The following is a 25,750-nucleotide window of genomic DNA, read 5'->3' as shown; positions in this document are numbered from 1 at the left end:
CAAACTATTTTGTCTAACAACTTAGCGACAAAAGTGTGAGGCCGCTGTTGTGTTTTGCCTTTGAATACCGATCGATATTAATCGATACTGATACTCACTTTTCCTCCCTGTTAGTACTAATTAACGCTGTTAAATACAGTCCATGCATGATTGTAGTGTACTGTGATTACTTTCTTTAAAATTTAATTTACCGAAAGTAATTTACTTATAAACTGCATGCATTTTTTTGTTCTAGTTATGATTCATAAATAAAAGGAAATGAAACGAGAAATTTATTAGAAAAGAAGAGTGAGGCTTAGAGTTTAGCATTAGTCTCGACACTGTTAATCAGTATCAGTTAATCAGTTCATGAGAAAATAGGGTTAACAAAGTTAAAGACGTGACTCTCCCGTGAATTACGAAAATTATTTTGAAAAGCAAAACAGTCTCAAAAGTCCTCCAAATGCGAGGGAGGGGGAAGCGTCTCCTACGTTTTGATTAACATGATTAAACCTTGCAAGAACACTTATAAAAATATACAAAGTTGGTCAAAACACATCTGATATTACATGGACTAGAGTAAATATATCTAATATATATTTTCTTACGAAAAATGAATTTTAAGAACCCCCCCCCGAAAAAAATAAATTATTCTAATAGAACCAAATGAAAATGATCGCTTAGTGTTAAAATTTTGTTAAAAAAGCAAATATTTGAAAATGTTTAGCTCGTAATAAAAAAAATATTCAATCGACCATGTAGTTTTAAAAAAACATTTTAATTTGGTTAGCACTTCATCTGCGTGTGGTCCTTACCGTTTAAATTGTTTAATTATCATGGAACGTATTAGGCTGAACGTGCTAATTAATGGCAATCATGGCAATAGCCGCTTGCACGTCAATCAGTTAAGAAGAAGCAGATGAAAACGATGATGAAGACGGAGTAGACGAAGAAGAAGAAGAAGAAAAAGAAGATTGAAAAAGAAGAAGAACAACAAGAACAATAACTTGGCGTTAGAAGACTACTAGAAGATACAAAATTCCAAAACAATATTTTCTTTAAGTTTTGCCCCCCCCCCCTCCGATCCGCAACATGGGTCGACGTCTTTGACAACATGACTTACAGTATAACTAGGAAACCAAAAACCAGAGACACCGGTGGTTATCAGTGGCGTAATGATTTCAACAATTTTGCAGGGGCTAGATATGACGTATCGGGTTATTCAAAAAAGATTTGCGAGCAAGCGAAGCGAACGAGCAAAAAATCTATATTTCAATTACAAATATCCAATTTTGTGATAGATTTTGACATAATATATAGAAAATAATGTCGTATCTCACCCTCCTCTCTTTCCTTTTAAGTTAGTCGTGATTTTTTTTTTTTTTTTTTTTTTTTTTTTTTTGGGGGGGGGGGTGGGGGCAAACGCCCCTAAGCCCCCCCCCCCTCTGTACGCCACTGCAGTGGTAATCTTGCCGTAAGTTGTAGCCACATCCTCTTTTCTGACGATTCGCAATTTCAAATTATATAGCAAAATATACGATTATAAAATATTAGACACTTCCAAGTACGTCTGTATAACGAACATAATTATCATGATTATCAGCGCGGTGCAGATATCACTAATTTTGTCAACTAATGAAAACTAATAGATGTATATCCATGGAGCGTGATAATCCTTTCGCTTTAAATGGGACACGGATATTTTCTCGCTGTATTTCCAACATGTCCAATTGGTCTAATGCAAATTCGTCAAATTACCAACTCATCTACTACCATTTGGTCTACCATCAGTTCGTTCACTATCCACATTGTCCAATTGCCATTTCGTTCACTCACCATTTTGTCTAATAACCAGTTGGTCCAATAGCCATTTAGTCCACATACCAGTTGTTCTAACTGGACTAAGTGTTAAATGGGAGAAATAAATGAAAATAAAATGGGTAGGCCAATTAGTTATGAGACGAAATGGTCACAGACGATACCGGTGATTAGACGAAGTGATTATTGAACCAAATGATTATTGGACCAAATGGCTGTTAGACGAAGTATTAAAGGACAGAACGTCATTAGACTAAATGAAGGTAAACCGTGTGATGAGTACACAAGTTGGCAATGGAAGGATTGGCGGTTTACCTTCTCGCTTTCCCCTGGACAGTTGCCATTCCCGTGTCTTCCTTTTGGATACAGGGGGAAAAAGGACAGAGCATAATTCGATGATTCCGGTGTTAATAGTGTGATATGTGAATCTCATTATGCCATTACTGACACATCGGACAGCCAGAAGGACTGTTGAAAGCAATCAACTGGCTAGGTGCCTGACCACAACATTCACTGACAGTGACAAACTACAAACTGGTTCAGCAAGCGAGAGGCATGGGAGGTGAATATATCAAGATTCTCAAAAAGTTCTTGAAAAGGCGGCCAAGGCGGGCAAAGCGTAGTCTGCAGGCACAGACCCTGATTGAAACTTTGATCAACAAGTGTGTCTCCACGCAAAGACTAGCACATACAAAAGTTGCTATGAGGGCATTCAGTACACAAGGCATGAGTAGGCTGCAATTCAGACCCTTTACTCGAGTGAAGGATTTGCCAAGCAGACTAGACATAGCTACACCAAAATACGGCTGAAGCTAAAATTACTGATGGAACTCAAATATTGCTTATACCAGACATAGCAACATGTAATATTAGGCATTAACCCTTTGGGTTTTATGCAACTAAGGCCTATACTTTACACCTTGAAAATAACTCCAGTTCATTACTGCAATAAAATTGTATTTTGAGGGAACGGAGAAGGTGCTTTCAAAGTAAACAGGGTGCATCAGGCCTGATCAGAAATTGTTCGTCTGTGAAATGAAGCTTATTATCATTTAAATTTCATCTGTAAACCGTATACTGTTATCCAAATCCAGGCTTTCTCTTTGAACATCATGTTGAACGTGGTACATTCGTTTTACGTAGCCAGCAAACTCCCATTTATGGCCATGTTGGTGATAAGACAGCGATAGCGTGTAAGCTTGGGAAACCCCCAAACTGTTTCTTATTTGATGGATCAGGGGGTCGCGACAATATTCCCGATCATGGTAAAGAAGTTTGCATCATAATATGGCCAAATAATGCTATGCACACTAAGAATTATTTGCACCAAAAATGAAACACGGGTAGCACCTTTGTGGTATAATCTTGCACTGAGAGTGGAAAAAAAGTGTAAAAACGCATTTTTATTATTATTTGCACCAAGAAAGGCTCGTTTGCACCCTAAAAGATGCAACTTTTCACCTTTCATGGTGCACAATACTCGACGTTAAAAAGGTTCAAATGTGCACCTTTATTACATGGTTAAACTTTGTACTGTGTTAGGGTGCATAGCAGCCTCACGTCGCTAACTAGGAAAATTGCCAATTCGTCTCCTGCCAACTCGTCCACTCACCACATGGTCTACTTTCATTCAGTCTAATGCCATTCCGTCCATCAACATTTCGTCTAACAACCATTTGGTCCATTGACCATTTGGCTCAATCATCACTTCGTCTAATCACCATTTCATCTATGACCATTTCGTCTCATAACCAGTTTGTCTAATATCCATTTCATTTTCATTGATTTTGCACAATTTAACACTTAGTCCAATTAGACCGAAATGGTATGTGAACTAAATAGCTATTGGACCAACTGGTTATTAGACGGAATGGCATTAGACTAAATGATAATAGACGAGTTGGCAATTGGACGAATTGGCATTAGACGGACTGGCACTCTTAAAGGTTCACAAATGAGTATTATTACACTCGTTAAGCACCCCTTTGGCAGTTGTGGTGCTGCTACTGTACCAACCCCTATGGTTCAAATGCGAACCCCTATTTCTTAGTGGGCATAGGGTGATAGGCAGACCAGGGCCGTAACACAAAGGTTAGCGATTAATCGTAAGCTTGATTTTTACGATAAATTGAATATTGTAGCCATTGCAATCAATCGTAAGAAATGTACGAAGATTGCTAAGCTTTGTGTAAAGGGCCCCCAGGAAAGTATTGGTTAGTTTAACATCAGCATGTGCAGGATAGTCTTCTTCTCTGACACATGATATTGTTGTTCATGCAGAAGGGTTAGACCAAGTTCATGTGTGATGATTAATTAGGGTAATAACAATCAGAGTCTCATTTCTGAAGTGAAAACAGTACGAGTTATGATACACGTGAACAGGTGACCAAGTTGACATCTAAAAATAGTTGAGCGACCTTCGTTAGAGGAAGAATATGAACATTGTTGGTTGTATACATATACAGATTAAACATGAACTGCATTGGCATACAGTTGGGGGGGGGGCTTGTAGGCCATGGTGCCCCCCCCCCCTGATTCAAGACCAGCAGAAAAGGGAGAAGAAATGAAAGGAAAGGAAAACATAAGGTAAGAGTGGAATATTATATAATTTTCTGAATATTACACCAAAATCCATTTAGAATTCAGATTTATATATATTGCTCCATCCGTCATGTCAGGCCCTTCAAAATGTTTGGCTCATATTTCCTTCCATTATAATACTTTAATATAAGATTTGCTACATAAGAGTGGACCAAGGCCTACGTATAACAGTCTTATAAGATCATAGATGACCATGTTGATTTGTCACTGGTCAAGCATGGTCCAGGACGATAAAACTTCGGAAACTTCACTTCTAGTTGAATATTTCACCCAAAATGAAGTCACATGCTGAACAAGTCTAACTTTTTAATGCGCATAGTAGAAACAAATACGAATACAAATTACATGAATTAATGATTTCAAGGTTTTTCAGAGACCAGCTAGTTCTTTGCCAAAAGTCATCATCTGAACGACCTGTCTCTCTGCCAAAAAAGGATAAAATTATAAACAATAGAAATATCATGAATGCGATCCAAATTTAGCACCATTGTAAGAGTAGATCCTGGATATCCGACGAAATAAGGGAAAATCTAGAAGCAGTTGGAAGAATCCCAACGGTGTCGCCAAAATGAACCTTGCTGCTAAATATATATCTATATGGTTTCTGAAAGAAGTTCGTCCCTGGAATTTCATGAAAAGGTTAGAGACAACGGTTATTTCAAGATTACCATGTATCAGTACCCCTCAATTGGCAAGTTTGTCAAATAAATTGGAGTTCATGTTCCAGCTTAATCTTGGTGATATTAAAAACTGAGATCTTATTTCAAAACATCTTTATCAAATATGAATACTGCTAAATATAGGATGAATCGGAGAAAGAAAATGAAAAGACAAGGGCAGTAAAATACAGAGAGGGAATGCAAGAGGGGAGAGAGGGGGAGGGGAGGGGTAAGCACGCGTCAAAGAAAGAACAGCCTGGGTGAGTGAGCTGGGTCAAAGACAACTAAAAAAAATAATAACAAATAACGAGTTTCCAAAAAGTCTTAAGCCAAACTGCCGGTCCAATCTCCATCTTTCAATATTCAATTAGATCACGGACACAATCTAACACGTATTAATGAGACTGGGTCAATCTTTTAATCTTATCTTCGTCCTCCTTTGAGAGTTTCTCAAGAAAAAAATAAGAAAAAAGTAGATATACGTCATTAAATTGAACAGGAACGAACAAGGATATTGCATTGTAATTACGTAACGACTGCCATGACAGACCACAGATCGTGCTGATGAAATAACTGGCAAGCAACAGGGACTTCTGCGTGATTACGGAGATATGTGACCAAGAATCTGGTTTAAGATTGAGAGGATCAGTATGGTGTTTATTAATCAATAAACGGGAAACTTTGTTTTGTGAATCTCTTGTCTGTTTAAAATATCAAGCTCGCGATGTTTAACATCTGCACTCAAACGACTATTGTTTAAAGCTTTAAACAAGTTGTTCAAGGATTTAAACGGGTTGTTTAAAAACGTTTAAACAATTTCAAAAAAAGTTCAAACGGCTTGTGATTAGAGTGTAAGGCTTAAACAACGAGCTAACTTTTTACGGCGTAGCCTCGCTCTACTCACGCCAGGAGAGTTGTTAATAATTATCTTGAATTTTATCCACCCTATACGATGTCTGACAGTTCTTTCCGTTCTTCATTTATCTACAAAGCGCAAGGTTTTTTTGCATTAATCATAGACCAGGGAACACAACAAACAACCCATTGGATATAATTGTTATAATCTGTGCGAAAAAAGTGGCTTTATTGTTTCGCATTCCCCGCCGTATTTAGAGCAAGCCTATGTTCAACATGATATGTATAATTATGTTGCGCGGGAGGCATTGATGTCCCACCATTTGAGTTAATGCCTAAACTAGTATTAGACGTTATGAACTTGCATAACGACCATAGAATTACATTCAGATGATTCAGTTGTTTTATTTGAAATTTTGGGGTCTTTATTTCTAAATATCTACCATCGCGAAACCAGATTCTAGAAATTCCCAAAATACCCGGCCCCGAGGTTAAAATAAAAAAAAATTGGATTAGCTTTTATATATCGTTTCGTTTGGTGTTAACTACTAACCGGAATTAACTGAACTTACACTTTATTGGACACGTTCACCTTCCAATTAACTATACATATTTGTGGTCATTTCTATAGTTATGATTCATATTTGACGATGGTTTGCCAATGAGTTCATTTCATTTCCTTAGAACTGGGTACAATTTCATAACCAGGGAGGTTCATATTAAATTTGCATAAACACTCGTCCGATAAATAATCCATTTATCGTTATTTTATCAGTTGCAGTTGCCATGTTATCATTGTAAAAGCATTTTTAGTTAATTCATGATTTGCCTCTGACAGATACCTTAATAATTAGGATATTTCTGCAAACTACCTGTGTGATGTTGTTTGTAGCATATTTAATTCAATTCAATATTGAACCAGGGACCCTGATTGAGACATACTATATATATGTGAAATTATTTTTTTTGGAGGGGGGTGCGTTTTGACCCTAGTCTCACAAGGGATGGTGATTCCATTCTATCATCGTCAGTGAAACGGACTCCGAAAAGCTAGAGCAAGCATTTAACATCAATAAAACATTCATTGTGAACATAATCGACCGCAATGATGAGTACCAAAGCCATTAGGACACTAATTAGTTGTCTAATTACAGTGAGTAATCTGTGTACTGTTTTCACACACGCGAGAGATGCAAGACATGGCACACACGGTCAGGCGCAGTCTACTGCTGCAAGCAGGGTGGTTTATTTCTGCCTCTCGCTGTCATCAACTGACTATTATGTCATTAAAAATAAGAAATAGTTTTTTTTTCGGACTGGAGTCTGTTTCGTTTGTGTGTCTGTGGCCTGACACATATCAATAAAGGCAAAAACAAATAAATAAAAACAAACAACAGAATCAACAACAAAAATACTACCAAAACCCTAATTAGGTTAAATATGTCTGTTCATCAGATATGCAAGATAAGATTAAGTCAAACATAGTATCCGCCTTTCTCTGTATGGTATCGGATAAATGGATATAGTGGATCTCGACAATGAATTGTTATCCATGGTTACAGCTATCATGTAGGCATATGTATTTATTTGTTTTCATTAAAATGAGATGTCTGTAGACAAACACAATGTAATGTCAATATCTTTAACCCTATGTGACCCGATCAAAACCGTTTCGACATCGTGATATTAGACTTCGTGTGAACGGTCAATTTAAGATTTCTAGATTTTTTTTCTTCCAAAATACCAGGTCATATAAAAGACTATAGACCTAGTATATATTCTGAAATGACATGATGCTATGGAATTCTGCTATTTAGTACATGATCCGGTATGATGTGTTTCTTCTACTCCGTGCTTGTAAACATCTAACCAAGGACGAGCACAAAGCAGAAATTATACAAACATTGGTCATTGGAATGTCATTCCTATTGTCAATTTTGGGTTTATTTGGGTATTAACTGATCGTATTACATAACATTGAATTTTGCACATCGGCATGTAGTAGATCCATGGTTAGATGACCAACAAGGTTAAACCCATTACAAGTGTCATCTTGAAGACGAAATCTTTTCATTTTTTTAAAGAAATTATACTTATCAATTATTGTATTAGGAAAATATTCGTAATTGTTCGTAATTGTTCAATTATCTGCATAATCATGATGATAAATGATGTAAGTGTATTATCAATAAAACATATCCTCATGCAGGACCCTTGGAACGATTTATGACTGGGGGTGCTGATGTCAATTTGAAAAGCAAAAAAAAGGGGGTTTTCACTACAAAAATTAGGTCAAGTTGGTTCCAAGAAATTTGAAAAGCAAAAAAGGGGGATTTCACTACAAAATGAAGGTAATTTTTATTACATTTATTTTTCATTTTTACACATCTTCCAAAATACCTGGGGTGCTGCCTATGGAAAATGATCCACGCAGCACTCCCAAATAAAATTTGTGGGTGCTTCAGCATCCCCGCAGCACCCCTCTTACCAGGGCCATGTCCCCGTGGTTCAAATATGAAATTGAATGCCCATGCATACACTTCTGATAAATTGCCTGCACATGTCACTTGAATTCAATTTGTTTATCATTTGAAATATACAATTGCATGCACAAGGATGAGACGATACAACCTCCCCCCCCCCAAAAAAAAAAAAAAAAAAAAAAAAAATTATAATGATAATAATGAAATAATTAAATAAACAAACAATAAACAAATAAATAAATAAATGAATAATAATTAATGAACAATATGAACAGCAAAGAAAAGAGTGAAAATGTAAAAGAAACAAAAAGAAAACTTAGCGGATGTAGGGAGTCAGAAAGGCAATTTTCCTAGCTGCTGCATAATCGTACAATTAAAAAATAAATCAGTAAACAAACGACAGGCAGGAATACATGTAGCATAGGAAAAAAAACACCCCCTTCATGGTAAAACAGTCAGTTATAATTATATTTCAAGTGTCAGTTGGTTTTGTTAGTTTGTTTGTTATTTGTTTTTAGTGGTGATAATGTTTTGATGAGCTGGTGATGAACATGCGCATTATGTCCCTACACCAGAGTACACACACACTATTACAAGTTCCTTTTGAAGGTATGGATAATCCTCTTTTATCTGACGTTCTTTTTTTTTACAATGTTTGAGTTGGAGGTGATGGGCCGACGTGGTCCATGCGGGCGCAGACAGGGAAATTCCCCTTCGTCTTGCATGTCTTGTAAGTCCTTGTATTGATGTAAACTATTTTATGAAACCAGCATTGCAAAATACACAAAATGCCTAATGAAATACAGATATTCTTGAAATTCTGTTCGTATTTTCGGTTAAATCATTATCGATAATAATAATTACAAATCATTCATCAATGTTCGAATTTTTGTCAATTATTATTTTTTGAGTTTGTTTCATTTATTATCAATGAGCGCCTATATTATAAACGGATAATTATCACAATGACACAATCGGGAAATAAGTACGAAATAATTTTATATCAAAACCAAACAAACATAACGTGCCAGAACGGGTTGATGACGTTCAATGGCATTTTTACTCATTTAACAGTCGAGCGATAATTTGAATTTCATCACGAACAACTGAATATATGATATTTACTCTGACTCATATTTGTATGATGATTACGATTATAGATATGTTGTAATCATCATGGTCTGTCATTGGTATATGAAGCATACAGGGATGGGTTAATTTGTAATTACTGTACATACATGAATTACATATAAATGAAATTTTAAAAAAGTCGACGTTTTGAAAAGAAAAATGTGCGAACCGTGTCAATAGGCCTCTATTAAATGTACAAATATGATATTTTAAATTACATTAATCACAGTAAATTACTTTACCATGCATTAAGCTATAAAATCTCTAGCAGGTGTCCAACTTGGTTGTCTTGTGCATCCAGAGGTAACCTTTTTTTTTTTGTATTTAGAAGTAGCTTTACTGCGCGATGATTGATAAGCATAAGGCGCCGATATCCCAGATTTTAATTATCAATCAATGGCAACGAAGGTGACTGTCTTCATGGTCTTTACGCAAACATTGTACGAGGGCGATATTACATCTTACAGGTCCTATATCTATCATCAATTCATCACGAAAATCAGGAGATGAATATTTACAGTAGTTGCCAACATTTTATCGATAAATGTTTTCGTTGACCTGAAATTGATACTAGTGCACGTCTCCCATTGCAACATAGCACATGAAGAAATAGATCTTTCTTTCATCGTTAATGCCCCCGGGAGGAGATGAGTCCAAAAAACAGAAGTCGAGATGATGCTACCGTTCAATGCCCCGTTCATAGTGCATTGGGTAAAAAGGAATCAATGATCACTCCCGAACAAACATTTAAAAAACAAATCATGAAAATTGTTGAAAAAAAGGTGTATTTGTATAATGTGCATAACTCTATATAATTCAAAATATATTTCATGCATGTTGGAAAGCGACGATAAGCATGGTTCATATGTGAAAATTTTTGTTTTTAAACAACATTGACGAAGATTAATTTAAAGGCATAAGCCTGAGAACATTGATTTGACGAGTAAAAATCTGAGCTGCAAGCTCCCACTTTTATGATCATGATGATGTCTATGACTAGTTACAATAATGAAGCCCAGAAAAAATCGCGTCCGAAAATCATTATTCAGTGATTCAAAAATGTGTATTACTATTTTCAAGTGACCGGAAACAACATCTTAATTTCATGACATACACTACATGTGTTTTATAAACGACTCGAAGACGCGAAATAATAAAATCATGGTCTGCATCGTACTTACAACTTTTCATCTCAATAATGGTTGTTTTCATGGATGTTTTAAGTTCTAATACGTGACACTCATACACATGTTTCGTCTTCATGAACCTAATTTGAGAATTTATTGTAAATCGGCTAGTCGCAAAGCTATATAGCAAATGCCTTCAGGGGATACAACAGAAGTCAAATCGCCCTCGGGATGTAATAATATTTATTGTTTTTCTTTAGGAGCCACGGCCGGGGAATAAATATTTCGGCAGTACACCCATTATGACTCAAAACGGAGACACAACCATGACAAAGGAAGAAATTCATTTGGTTATTCAGTTCATTTCCATAGCTGTCATCGCGTAATTGTTGGGGACCACGTGAGTGACTCTTCTCAAATCCTAATAAATGAACTGGAACAATCGTTGATGTTGCATTTTAAAACATTCGTTTTTTCTGCAAGGCGTTATTATCATGTAGACATCAGGATATATACCCATCATGTCCATGATGGTCCAAGCCTCCTGCCATTTAGTTTTGACCAGGGACATGTGAGTCATGTCAGTAGTTGTTGTTTTTGTTTGTTTTTTGTAGCCATGTTCTTGTTGTTTATGATTTAGTTATATAAAGTTTTTATACATGTTATAAGGATATTGCGAAGTCCATATTTGAGTAAGAACTTTTTCTGCGCGTAAAAAAAAACTACAAAACACCTCCCGTCCCAAATCTAACAACTTTCCGGCGTGCGCCCCCCCCCCCCCCCCCCCGTTCAAGAATACTTACACGTAAACTGCTCATCTCTGAAACCCCCTGTAAAAACTCTTACATTTATTTTTCTACGTTTGCAACGATATTACGCGGTGTCATGGAAAGTATATGGCCCGTATTCTGAAGTCAGGTTTAACTTAGACCATGGTCTAACTCTGTGCTAAAATTATGTGAGGCCAAAAGTTTCAAAAAATTTTAGTTGTATGTTTTTTATATTTGCTGTGCTCTTTCCTGATTCATCGATGGTGAAGAAAATCATCTGTTTATATTTCCCAGACAATTATGAATGATTTGAGAGCCAAATGAGCTGAAATATGGTATCTTTACTGTAAGTGATTTATGTAACAATTGGCTGTCCATACTTAAACCACAACCTTAAACCTGAGTTTAAGCTAAACCCGACTTCAGAATACGGGCCTGTGTGTCTAATATGTGCGTTTTTTATTCACTGACTGTAAATAAAATCATCCGAATAAACAAACTTTTTATCTTATTTGTTTGCTTTTCTGTAATTACAATGTATACAGTATCTGCTACCTCATGACTGAGTATATTTATTCAATATCAACAATGCTGTGCATTATTAGTCATCTGAATAATGCAATAAATTGAAAATTGTTGGAAAGAAAGGCATCAAATGCAGTAATAACCATTCTCAGTTATTTTGTCTAATTATTTATACAACATAATAGGAAAATGAATAAACAACGTTTTAATAGTTAAAATAGTTCGTGGTTCACTATTTGATTTTACGTTTATGATTGCTCAACAATGACCTTGCATATTTAATGAAAATTGTAAAGGCCTTCATAACAAATGTGGATTTATGAGATACAAAGAAGCAAGATGAATCTTCACTTTCGTTTCAGAAAATGAGCAATATTATTTTTTTTTCTAAATTAATGATTGTTGATGAGTCTTGGGGAATCGTAAGGACATGAAGGAGAGGGCATGGGGGAGGAGGGGTGAAGAGAAAAAAAATGGAGGTGAAGAAAAAGACGAAGAAGAAGAAGAAGAAAAAGAAATCGAAGGAGGAGGAAAAGGAGGAGGAAAAGAAGAAGAAGAAGAAGAAAGCAGAAAGAAAAGAAGAAGGAGAAGAAAGAGAACAAGTAGAAGAAGGAGAAGAAGAAGACGAAGAAGAAGAGGAGGAGGAGAAGAAGGAGGAGGAGAAGAAGAAGAAGAATGAGTAGGAGGAGGAGAATTAGAGGAGGAGGAATAAGAAGAAAAAGAAGAAGAAGAAGAAGAAGGAGAAGAAGAAGAAGAAGAAGAAGAAGAAGAAGAAGAGAAAGAAGGAGAAGTAGAGAACAAGATGGACAAGAATATGAAAGAGAAGGAGAAGAACAAGATGAACAAGAATATGAAAGAGAAGGAGAAGAACAAAAAGAAGAAGATGGGGAGGAGGAAGAAGACAACGTAAAAGAAGAAGACCTACACTTAACTGAATCGGTGGTGTGCATGCGTTTGAATTTGTCGGCTTGTGTTAATTAAATAGTCATCAACAGTTTAGATTTATGATTAGTTTAACATGTGTAGTTTTAATGAGGTGGAGGTCAGCTGGTTACATTAGTAACAGTACAGGAATCTAATTCAACAACATTATGTCTGTGATTGCTCATCAAGAGCCCCCCCCCCCCCCGCGCACACAACCACACCCTCACACAGTATCATCATTACTACTCCAGCCAAGGCGGTTCCTAAAAAAATGCTTGCTACAGCGAAACGACTTTCTGTTTATGTAATTTCCCGCTCAAAAATATTGACAAATTAACTTCTTCTCAGTAGACGGGTCAATATATGGTTTGACCCGGAACAAATTGCAACAAATGATTTTTCAACGGTATTTTGTACTATTTGACCTCAGGAATAACATACTAAAAATCTACCAAAATCCGCATCTGGGAAAATGGTTATTTTCAAGATGGCGTCCAAGATGGCCGCCATTCACCAAAAATGGATATAACTCACTCACTATCAACCCTAGAATCCTATTTGGGTTCATGTTCCATGGTCCAATGGGTAAAAGAATTTATTTATACAAGTTAGAGTGAATATTAGCACTCAAGGGTACCAGGAAAATCCAAGATGGCGCCCAAAATGGCTGCCGTAGTTTAAAAAATCCACAATTCATCTATTACTTAAGTGGCTTTAATTTGGTTTCCATTCGATTGTTTTAATGATGAAGTAGTACATCGGGACAAATTACAAGGACAGCCAGTGGGTCTGGTGTGTCTAAAAATAAAAGATGGTTTCCAAAAAATGAGTTTAAAATGGCTATTAATCCTTAAATTGGACATTGCTCATATCACATCCACTTGAGAGATGTGATTTGGTGTCTAGACCATGGTTTCAATGGTCAAATAATACATTGGGACAAGTTACAAGAACAGTCAGTGGTCCGGTATGTTCAAAAATCCAAGATGGCTTCCAAAAATGGAGTAAAAATGCTGTTGCTACTAAAAAAAAAACCCAACATAGTTTGTTCAATATCCTGGAATATGATTTTTTGCCTATACCATGGTTAAATGTGTCAAATAATAAATTGGGATCTTTTACAAGGACGATTGGTGGTCAAGTATGTCCAAAAGTCTACGGTGGCTAAAAAAATAGTATCAATCAGCCGCGATGGTATTTAAAAATGGACATAATTCATGTTTTATTCGTCAAGGGCATATTATTTTGTTGCCTATATCATGGTTTCAAAAGGCAGAAAATTAGTTACAAGGACAGTCAGTGGTCCAGTATGTCGAAAATCTAAGAAAGCTTCCAAGAAATCGGAGTCTAAAATGACTGTTGTTACTTAAAAAATTGACATAGTTCATTTAAAATCCACCTAGGAGATATGATTTCGGTGTCCACACTATGGTTTCATGGTTAAAATAATACGTTTGGACTGGTTACATTGATATGCAGTTGTCCAATTTGCCTAAAACACAAGAGGGTTTTTAAAAAAGGAATCTAAAACGACTCATATCATTCAATAGTGGTCAGAGTTCTACAATATTCATCTGCAAGAAATAATGTTGGTGTCCAAATTGTGGTATGAAGGGTCAAATAATACACTCGGACAAGTAACAGGATGGTTAGTACTCCATTTTGTCAAAGAATCCATGATAGATTCTAAAATTTCATCAAAATGGGTGCTGTTACTAACTCATGAAGCAATATGATAACTTGTCCCCATGCATTTAAGTGTAGACACCAATATTATTCCTAACAGGTAGATATTTTATGGAGCAGTAGTCACTTTACATGCTTTAGAACCCATTTTTAAGCCAACTTTGATTTTAAGGCAAAATGGATAGCTGCATATCTTGGTAACCAGTCCCAAAGTATTGTTTGACCCTTGAAAGCCTAGTGTAGACACCAAAATAATATCCCCAAGGTGTATTTATAATGTTCTACATCCACTTTTACGTAACAGCAGTCATTTAAGACCCCCATTTTTAAAGCCATCTTTGATTTTTGGACATACCTGACACCTGACTGTCTGTTCAACTTAACCCAATGTATTGCTTGACCCTGTAAACTCTAGTATAGACAGTAAAATCATACCTCCAAGGTGTATTTATAATAAACTATGCATACTTTTAGGTAGCAACAGTCAATCTACACCCCATTTTTTGAAGTAATCTTCGATTTTTTAACATACAGACAACTGACTGGTCTTGTAACTTACCCTAGTGTATTACTTGACCCTTTTAAACCATGCTTTAAACACCAAACTCATATTCCCCAGACAGATATTAAACAAACTATGTCCTTTTATAAGTAACATCAGACATTTCTTACTCCATTTCTGGAAGCCATCTTGTAATTTTGGACATACTAGACCACTGACTGCCATTGTCTTGTCCTAATATATAATTTGACCCTTGAAACCATAGTTTAGACACCGAAATCATATCTCACAGGAGGATTTAAGATGAGCTATGCCAATTTTAAGTATCAACAGCCATTTATGAATCTAGTTTTGGAAGCCATATTGGATTTTTGGTCATACCAGACCACTGACTGGCCTTAAAACGTGTCCTAATGTATTATTTTGGCCCTTAAACCAGCGGTTTAGACACCAAAATCGCATCTCTCATGCCAATATAAAATAAGCTATGTCCGCTTTAAGTAGCAGCAGTCAATTTAGAATCAATTTTTGGAAGCCAACTTAGATTTTTTGACCGACCAGGCAACTGATTGTCCTTGTAACTTGCCCTAATGTATAAATTGATCCTTGAAACTAGTGGTTTAGACACCAAAATCACATTTCCAGGCCGATATAAAATGAGCTTTGTCCGTATCAGCAGCATATTTTTAAGACCAATTTTTGGACGCCATATTCGATTTTTGGACAAACCAGACCATTGACTGTCCTTTTAACTTATCTTAAGATATTATTTGACCCTTGAAACCAGTGGTTTAGACATCAAAATCACATATCCCAGGCCAAAATGAAATGAGCTACGTCCGCTTTAAGTATTAGCAGCCATTTCAGAATCAATTTCTAGAATCCATCGAGGATTTTTGCACATACCAGACCACTGACTTTCCTTGTAACTTGTCCCAATGTATTATTCGACCCATTTAACCATGGTATAAGACACAAAAATCATATTTCTGGACATTGAGCAAACTATGACGGATTTTTTGAAGTTGCAACAGCAATTTTCGATTCCATTCTTGGAGGCCATCTTGGATTTTTTTACATACTAGACCACTGACTGTGTTTGTAACTTGTCCCAATGTCTTATTTGACCATTGAAATCATGGTCTTCGCACCAAATCATTATGTCCCACGCGGATATGAAATGAACTATGTCCATTTTAATTATCAACAGCCATTTTAAACTCCATTTTTGGAAGCCATCTTGGATTTTTGGACACACCAGACCACTGGCTGTCCTTATAACTTGTTTCGACGTAATATTTTACCCTTAAAACCATTGAATAAAAAAAAATTTAGATGAATTGTTGATTTTCAGCCTATATGGCAGCCATTTTGGGCGCCATCTTGGATTTGCCTGGTACACTGGATGGCTTATAATTCATTCTAGCCTAAATCAGTTTTTGTAACCCCAGAACATGGAATATGAACCGAAATAGGATTCTAGAGTGGATAATGTGTCAGTTGTATCAATTTTCAGTGAATGGCGGCCATCTTGGACGCCATCTTGAAAATAACCACTTTCCCGGGTTCGGATTTTGGTAGATTTTTAATATGTTATTCCTGAGGTCAAATAGTACAAAATACCGTTGAAAAATCATTTATTGCAATTTGTTCCGGGTAAGGCTATTTTTGGTCGTATATTGACCCGTCTACAGAGTAAGAGTTCTGACATAAACATTCAAAGAGATGTCTGCCTCTGGTCAGATATTATGAGCAGACACAGTGCTAACTTTCATGGGATTAAGCAAAAATAAATTTGCAATATTTATTGAAACATGATTTGAAATTTCGCGACTAGCCACGTGTGGCCACAACTGTGACACATAACTTCACAAATGGATAAATTCACTGAAACTACTTTTTTGTTATGTGGAAGTGTGTGGAAATTTGTAAAATGTTTACTTAAAAATTGACAAATTCTGAGGATAATCACACTTTGAAAATATTAGCATATTATACAATATTTCGCCCAATATCAGGATATAATAATGCTTTGGGATATATTTCGTCATGTGTTCAATATCCACATTTATTTTGCGATCAAATGAAATTGGAAATATTCGCAAAAATCTATTTTCAACACGACTCACTTTTCAATTTTCCCATGAACATAATCATGATGGAACTGGCGGCATCACAAGTCGCCACCAAAGGCTATACAGTGCACCTTTGTATTCGCTTGTACTTCCTTAGAAATCAGAAGCGACGTAAAATAATTAGTATTTCGTTGCCACTCCAAGTTTTTACCTATTTTCATGACAATTTGCTAATTGACAGCAAAGTTGGATCATGCACATTCTACGAATGAGTTCGAAGAAAAATACGACAGCAAGAGAGCTATTCAATCTAGGATAATGAATAATTGTCTTTCAAATCCGTTTGAAAAGCGAAACCATAACAAGGATTCATTGGCATTTTAATCAGAAACCATGTGAATGCAAATAGAATGTTTAACAAAAGGGTTGTGCGTTACGAAGATCATTAATAGGATCTTATACCAAATAGGGTTATGAAATTACTTTCAAAACTTTCAAACAAGTAATAATAATGGAATTTTCGAAACAGTGTTCGCCGGAAAACTATTCAATATGGAGCATTGTGATTAATATATGGTATTTTGAATTTAATTATAATTTGTATTACTTGTCATTATATCCATAATGTCGTTAGTTGGAGGGGTTTCAAATCAAATTTATCCCGTGATTGCTTTCATTATTGTCATGATTGCGTGTACATTCAATTAAGAAATATCAGATATGAATTGAGCCTTGACATCAATCTTGGTTTGAGCAGAGGTTGAATCAATTGTAATTTGTTTCGTAAGACGGGGCTATAATCATATCAATAATAACGTTTCGTGTATCATTATCCATCTTCAGTAACATTGTTTGTAGAAATATATATATTATGAAAAAAACTAAATGGTTTATTTAATCAAGATTGAGCTTCCGTATACACTTTCCTTGGATTCAGATTTTTTTTAAAGGGTGACAAAGAATAAAAAAAAATGTAGATTAAACTAGTGTTCATTTTCTTCCTACCCCCATAATACATGCTACATATTCTAAAGAAATCACAAAAAATCCAGTAGATTTTTGTTTTCATCAGCAGAATGCAAATGAACAATAAGATACACTATTTAGTTGGAAAGTCATCGTATTTTATTTCTTTAGTTTTGATAACATATTGAAGAGGTAGGCGAAACTAAATTAACATCAATACGTTCAAGGGTAATACAAAACAAATAATGAGTTGTACTTACGTAATAATTGCACCCCTATGCCGATAGTCAGCGGTATCCACTGTACAGCTTTTGGCCTCTCCATGGCGCCTCGTTTAAGAGTCATGGTATTCCTTAATTCCTGAGAGGCTTTAGTTGTGGATAGTGCACGCTTTTTTGTCAAGTCGTGTCCTTAGGGGATAGTGGGTTCAGCGATGGAATCAGCAACCTGCTCCCTACCTGGAGTACCTGCGATTCAATAAATACCTGTATATTCCTTCCAACAAGTAGATTAGTGAAGACTGATCAACATCTTAAACTAACGTGACAAATGCACGCCGCTCAAATCAATTTGCATAGGAGCAATGCAAACTCAAAGTCCATAACTTCTGCATGACAATGCATTGAATGAATTGTTCCCCTAAAAGTGCGGTAGCGCGTGTTCATTTACGGGACATCGGCACGCTTTACTTTACCTGTGCTGTGACATGACTTCACGCAGAGCGCAAAAGCGTGCGTTATTTTGTACTATTCCCCGGTGACAGATGCCGAATTGTATTGAATACATGTGTATTGACATTTCAATGAGACCCTTTCGCTCTTATTGATGTTTTTATATGTTGTGTTCGGTATGGGAAATTTCAAAGTTTTGTCAACAAAAGATCAACGTGTGCCTGAGCGATGACAAAAGAGAATCGAACGACTAGTCATCTTTGGATTACAATAGACCAATTCAACTCGAACAGATGTCAATATAATAGGGCGTGGCCTGGGTGTTAGATATGTTTTAGCGGGTGCGTAGCCAGGGGCGGTGGGGTTGTCGCCCCTAGTGGCGTAGGGAGCCAAACAAAATTGAGGGGGTGAGATATTGCATATCGAGCAAAATGTATAAAAAGTTACGAGCGAGCGAAGCAAGTGGGCAAACATTTCGTTATCTTTATTACAAAAATCCAATTCTGATATAGATTTTGATGATAGATTCTGATATAATATTCAGAAAGTAATATCATATTTCACCCTTCTCTCTTTCTTTTTCTTTCCTTTTTTTCTTTCTTTTATTCTTGGTCGTGAAAAAAAATGGGGGTGGGGGGCAAGCATTTCAAGTCATCCCCATCTATACGCCAATGGTCGCCCCTCCAGGTCGCCCCTCCCAGAAGAAGAAAAGGGGAAAGGAGGACAAAACGAAAGGCGAGGGAGAACAGTGAAGAAATGTTTTTTAATCTGAAATGGCTCCCGCTGCATAATTCTGATATATTTTTTTCGTATGAAAGGGTTAAAAGTATAGAGATAAGAAACATTTCAGGTTGTTTGTAGGATTATCATAGGCTGATTATCAATGTTTTTTACATTTATTTTTTTCAGAAATGTTTAGATTTCCGTCTAAACTCTAACACCACCATTTTTCCCATGTCTAAGCTAAAAACAAAGTTTAGATTTCTGTTGATTTTTCGATTATAACATCATGATTTCCCCTAATGCCTTTAGTTTTGGTAAAGGGTCAATGATTGAACATGCTGAATAAGGTGTAATATAAATGAGTATCCTAAAAAAAACATGAAGTAGCCGTTAGATTTTTTTTCGACCGCCAATTGTCTGTGAATATTCAAATGTGCAATCAACCATACATTATGTAGCGCCCTCTATAAGTGATGTTTAAGCGTGGGGAAGGGGTATTTTGCTTACAAGTGTTGGCTTAATTGCGATACATTATGATAACTTAGGGGCATTACGCATTCATCATGTTCATATCTAATTGTTCATGTGAGTTGTGAGGGCAAATCGTGCACCCCCTAATTCTCCTCGATCACCAAATAAATACGCCACCTATATTAGCAGGCAGATGTGATATATTATAAACACCTATGAATAATATCATTCATAACCAGTCATGAATGATATCATTCTTCTCTTCATGTTGACATTCTACAGATCAAACTATTGGACGTGTTTGAGAAATGAATGGCATATTCAAATAATCAAACTTCAGTAATGCATACATGGCTTTAAAAAGCATAAAAATGTCTTGTTATTCACTCGTGTTAGGTCAAAATCTCCTGCACATTATTCTTTGCTTCTATTATAAAAAACAACAACAGCTGTTTGCTATAAATTTAACAGTAGTTGTTTAATTAAACAAGTATTTACAATCTTAGATGTTAAATGCTATTTTTTTTTCAATTAAAGCATGATTGTTTGAACTGTTAAACAACTACTTTATAGTTGTAATTTGTATAAAGTGATAATATGATCATAAATTATTCTTCTATTATGTAATTGTCACAATTTGTAATTCTTTCATTTATTTGTGTATCTGTTTATATGCATTATGATTACTGTGATTCGTGTATTGAATTATCAATAAATGCAGAAACACCTGCAAAAAAATGTATTAATTAAATCACTTTTTTTCATTTGAATTACAGGGGTAATAATCTCATGTGCACGCCCTCCGCTCGAATTATGCGGTCTGAATACGAAGCCTATAATAACCTGTGTATTGAAGGCCCTCCTGAATTGAAACAGCAAGTTTAATAATGTGCTAGTCGCTGTGTGAAGACCCACTTGTTGATCAAAGTTTCAATCAGGGTTTGTGCCTGCAGACTATATATAGAGGAAATATGTACAGTATTAAGTTCACACGACCTACCTTTTCTTTCTTTCTTTCGGTTTCTACGTCTTTTTATTCGTTTTTTTTCTCTCGAATTGAAAAGGGTCATGGAGGGATGGCCGCCCGCTGCCACCTGTAGCGCGGCCTGTGATTTTTATTATTGGTATAAAATGATACAGTCCAATTTTTCTTTAACCTCGACAACGCATAGGCGAACCGCGCTTTATATTGTTCACGTACTGAGACTTTGAATGGTACCAAAATAATGATAATTTCTACATTTTTGGGACACCCAAAGAAGTTAATTTTTGTATAGTTTTAATGATTTTTGTTTTTATTAGAAGTAGGCCTACATCGCATAATTTGTAATATAAACACATTAATCTGCATAATTATATACATGTACATGAATTACCTACAGCAAAACAGACCGCTAACATAATGATTATTAATTATGATGTATACAAATCTTTTAAAAAAGTTCAAAGTGGTTTAGAGCAGGGGAAGAAAGGTAGCCCCCCCCAAAAAAAAAGGGGGGGGGGAGAGTGAAAATCGAGACAGAAAAGAGGTATAGACGGGGAAATGGTTTAGATAGATGGAGAGAGAAAGAGTGCTGCATTGACGTAGTCATATGAGGTATAGTGTTGAAGGCGTATTCAGACACAAGCCCCTGCTTTCTGGCGTCACGCGCGTAAACATTCCTCATAGACTTGTGTGTTAATTGGCACTTTTGAAATATTTATAAAAAATAAACGTGAAATTAGAGGGTCGCATGTTTACTACCATTGGATAGGATATATATCTGACATTCCATATCGGACCAGAGAAGGGTATCGTAACCAGCTCATTTTAAAAATAAATCGCAATTTATGAAGATAACTATGATGGGATCAAATTTATCAACTGAAACAGTAAAATAGCCCTAATTCTTCCCCCAGCTAAAAAAAATGTCCAAAGTCATTTTATATCTTCCCAATTTGGGCAAAGGAAGTTTAGTATATAGTTACCATTTCTAGAATCAGTGTTGGATTTTCAATTATATTCATACACATTTGTCAACCAGCAATATCAAATTGAAAAAAAATCGAATGGGTTGGGTCGAACGACTATCTTTAGCCCTCCTGTTGTAATTAGGTTCATTTATTTATTTATTCACACATATTTAAACAGGTTCACAAGATCAGAGATGAAATTACTGTTTTGCATCTTGGTGCTGGTGTATAAAAAACATGATAAAATGGTAATTACAATAATAGGCATATAATTATAGGCATATATCGAAAAAAACAGGGTAAGACATAAAAATATTAGCGTAATACAAAGACATGGAAACACTATTGATCACCTTATTATTAATGGTAAAAAAAAATTGAAAGGCCTACATGAAAGAAGGGTAGGTATACGTATAACCTTATCAACTACAGTATATAAACAATTGCAAAAAAAAGTAGGGGCTGAAAGTTGTGAATAATGATAGACAGAATAAAATTGTGATGTAAATTACTGAAAATATATAAGTTCAGAGATGGGATTATTATGACATATTAGATTTAGATTTTTTGTATAGAGACTGAAATACATCTAAGGATTGAGCATTTTTTAAATTTATTTATTCCATACTTTGGCATCGGCATATTTAAAAGATTGACAAAAGAGTTGAATATTAGGTTTTGGTGGTACAATATTAAAGGAGTTGCATTACGAGTGTTCAATCCATGCCTGTCGAAGTACATTTCGATTTCATTGCACAATCGGGATGGGGCAAGACCGTGAACACATTAGGGTTGATAACAAGTAATCACGGCGATCATCAATCGGTTGCCAGGAAAGTTTGTTCATTAAGTGAAGACCTGAATTTGTATTGTAATCATAGTTAGGTGTTACATGACGGGCCGCTCTTTTTTGGAGTCTCAATAAGGGTAATTTCAGTTTGTTGGGGCAGTTGCCCCATACTGAGACACCATAATCAAGACATGGTTGTATAGACGATATATATAAAGTAAAGTAAAGTTTTGTTTAAAAATTTTGCTAATTTGCCAAGGTAGTAAATCTTGTAAGCAGTTGATTTGCATAAGTGTCTTAAATAGTCATTCCACTTTAAATTTTCATGTATAATAATGCCCAAATACCTGATAGAATGAACCTGCTCTTATGAGTTCATTATCAATATAGATATTAAGACATTCTCTTGACTTTGTAGAAATTAACATTGTCTTCGTTTTACTAACATTTATCTTAAGACGATTTCTCTTATACCAGTTGTTTAGTGTGTTTACCGTATTTTGTAAATTTAGAGTAACATTATGTATATTATCGCCAGTAACATAGATAACTACATCATCAGCATAAATAGAACATACAGCATTATTAAGGCCTTCTGATATATCGTTAATAAATAATTAAAATAGAACATGAGCAAGTACACTGCCCTGTGGTACCCCTACTGGTAATTCATTTATAGAGGAGTTTTTACCTTTTGAAGAAACAAGTTGTTTTCTTTCAGTAATATAGTTAGAAAACCGTTTTAATTCTTTGTCATATATACCATATTTCTCTAGTTTAAGCAAGAGTAATTCATGATTAACACAGTCGAAACATTTGGAAATGTCAAGAAAGCATGAGCCAATTAATTCTTTATTGTTAAGAGCCTCGTGAAAATCATCAATTACCCTGTGAAGGCAGGTGATAGAAGAATGGTGAGGGAGAAATGCATATTGATCGACATTGATCATATCGTTCTCTTTAAGATAGTTAATTAATTGCAATTGAACTTCTTTTTCTATCATTTAAGATACGTGGCATACTACAGATATAGGGCGATAGTTTGTAATGTCATCTTTGTTCACCTTGCCCTTGTATACAGGGGTAGTGCGGGCAATCTTCCAATCACAGGGTATGTCACCTGTAAACAAACTAGCATTAAAAATAGAACATAGAGATTCATATATATAGGGAGCAGCAAGTCTTAGTAACTTAGTATCGAAATCCAGTATGTCGAGATGACTGCTAGTATCAAGAAAACTCAAATAGTTTAATTTATTTTTTTAAGATTTAATTTGTTCAATTTCAAAAGTTCGAATACATTTGGGGTGTTTCCAATCTAGAATGTATGAATTATCAAAACTCTTAGATATTTCTTTGCCTATATAATAGTGAAATAATTATTTGTAACATTGCAGTCAATATTACAACTTTCTGAGTTAACATTTTTATTTGTAAACTTTTTGCAATTCTTTCCAAAGTGTTTTTTAGTCTGACTTATATTTATGAGTGATATCATTAAAATGTTTCTGTTTATTTTTTTCTAATGAGATCAGTAATATGATTTCTCATTATACGATATTCTTTATCAATTTCATTAGAATATTGTAAATTATATTTATTTTTTAAGTAATCTCTTTTGTATATAACAGGTCACATTTTCCCCAAATTCAATGATGAGATTGAAAAAAAGATAACAAAAAAGACATGGAACCTTCTGGCCGGTTTTACGCCTTTTGTTCAAATTTGTTCTTAGCCAATCAGATGCGAGTATTTTACTAGCTTAAAACGATTCTTCAGCGGAAATCACACGTCACGTGATAAAGGTGCCTCGGAAATAAAAACGTTTCATCAGAAGCCTGGACGAAGATGCCACTCTTTTTTTTTCCCATGACGTACGTCGAAAAGAATGTCATATAATTTTTTTTTCACATGTCATGTTACCGTTACCATGGTAATATGGCTAAGTGTCCCAATACCCTTCAACCCTTCGCATAAAGACGAACATACGCATCGATTCAAATTGCTTGAATTGAAAACATCAGACAAGGTGAAAAGGCACTGGGGTAACAGATGGGGCGGGACGTTGGGGGCCATGGCCCTAGAGAGTTATATGACCAAGAACATGAAAAGAAGAGAAATGGAAATAAAACTTTAAAAAAGGTGAAACATGATATCATTCTCGGAATATTATGCCAAAATATGTCACAAAGTTATATTTTTTTATAAAAAAGACAAAAGATTTAGCTCGCTGGAAATGTTGATTTATACGCCATATATGGCCTCCTCATTTTTTTTACTCGTTTTACTCACCACTTCAAGGCTTTATACATCCCCAAAGAAAGTTGATTTATAATAAAACGAGAAAATCAAACAAGCATATCGCTGAAGATATTATCGTATTATTGGATTAATCAAAAAGCGAACATTTCATAATTTCGCTTATTTTCGCATGACAGTTTTATGCCTACCCATTGCAGGAATCCAAATGAGGTAACTGATGACGTCATCTACTTACTTTTTCTTTTGTATTTTACTATGGCCTGTATGAAATGTGAAATGCTTAATGTTTTCATCATTATAATTGGAAACAAGGTTTGATTCATCTGTACACATGTGGAATTCACTTGACCCAACCTAGAAAAGCTGGACCTATATTATTGTCAAATCTTTAAAAAAATGTTATAAACAATAATTTAGATATAGGCCTGCAAAAACAGTGAGTGTGTGATATTAACAGCTCTCCCAACTGCATTATCATATGTGATGTGTATCTACGAAAATATGGGAATTTTCAAAATGTCATAACTTTCTTATTCCACCATGTCCACATCCGATTTTGAAGAAATTTTCAGCATGAGGTTTGTATGATCCTTCAAATCATTTTATTTGCTAGGTTGGACTTAACCTGTTAGGAAAGTAACAACAAAGCCAAATACCATTCAATTCACATAATATACAGATTATATGAGTATGATGAACCGAGCAATGGAAAACATTGTCTAAAGAGGGCGACATTCACCAGAATATGGAAACTATCACTGATGACTATCGTGAACAAA

At 35.3% G+C, this 25,750-nt stretch overlaps 1 protein-coding gene across 1 annotated transcript in view; it reads right to left on the bottom strand.

Moving 5' to 3' along the window:
* The window catches only part of LOC129280394 (uncharacterized), a 44,519-nt gene extending 25,559 nt beyond the window's left edge, over nt 1–18,960 (bottom strand). The window contains exon 1 of the mRNA XM_064111839.1: nt 18,362–18,960. Coding sequence (XP_063967909.1) covers nt 18,362–18,446 — 85 coding nt within the window. The 5' untranslated portion in view covers nt 18,447–18,960. The remainder of the gene's footprint in view (nt 1–18,361) is intronic.
* Nucleotides 18,961–25,750: the final 6,790 nt, after the last annotated feature.

This window comes from Lytechinus pictus, chromosome 17, assembly GCF_037042905.1.
Source record: "Lytechinus pictus isolate F3 Inbred chromosome 17, Lp3.0, whole genome shotgun sequence".
NCBI classification, from domain to species: domain Eukaryota; kingdom Metazoa; phylum Echinodermata; class Echinoidea; order Temnopleuroida; family Toxopneustidae; genus Lytechinus; species Lytechinus pictus.
Note: the sequence above shows the minus strand (reverse complement) of the source record. Positions and strands in the feature narration are given on the sequence as shown.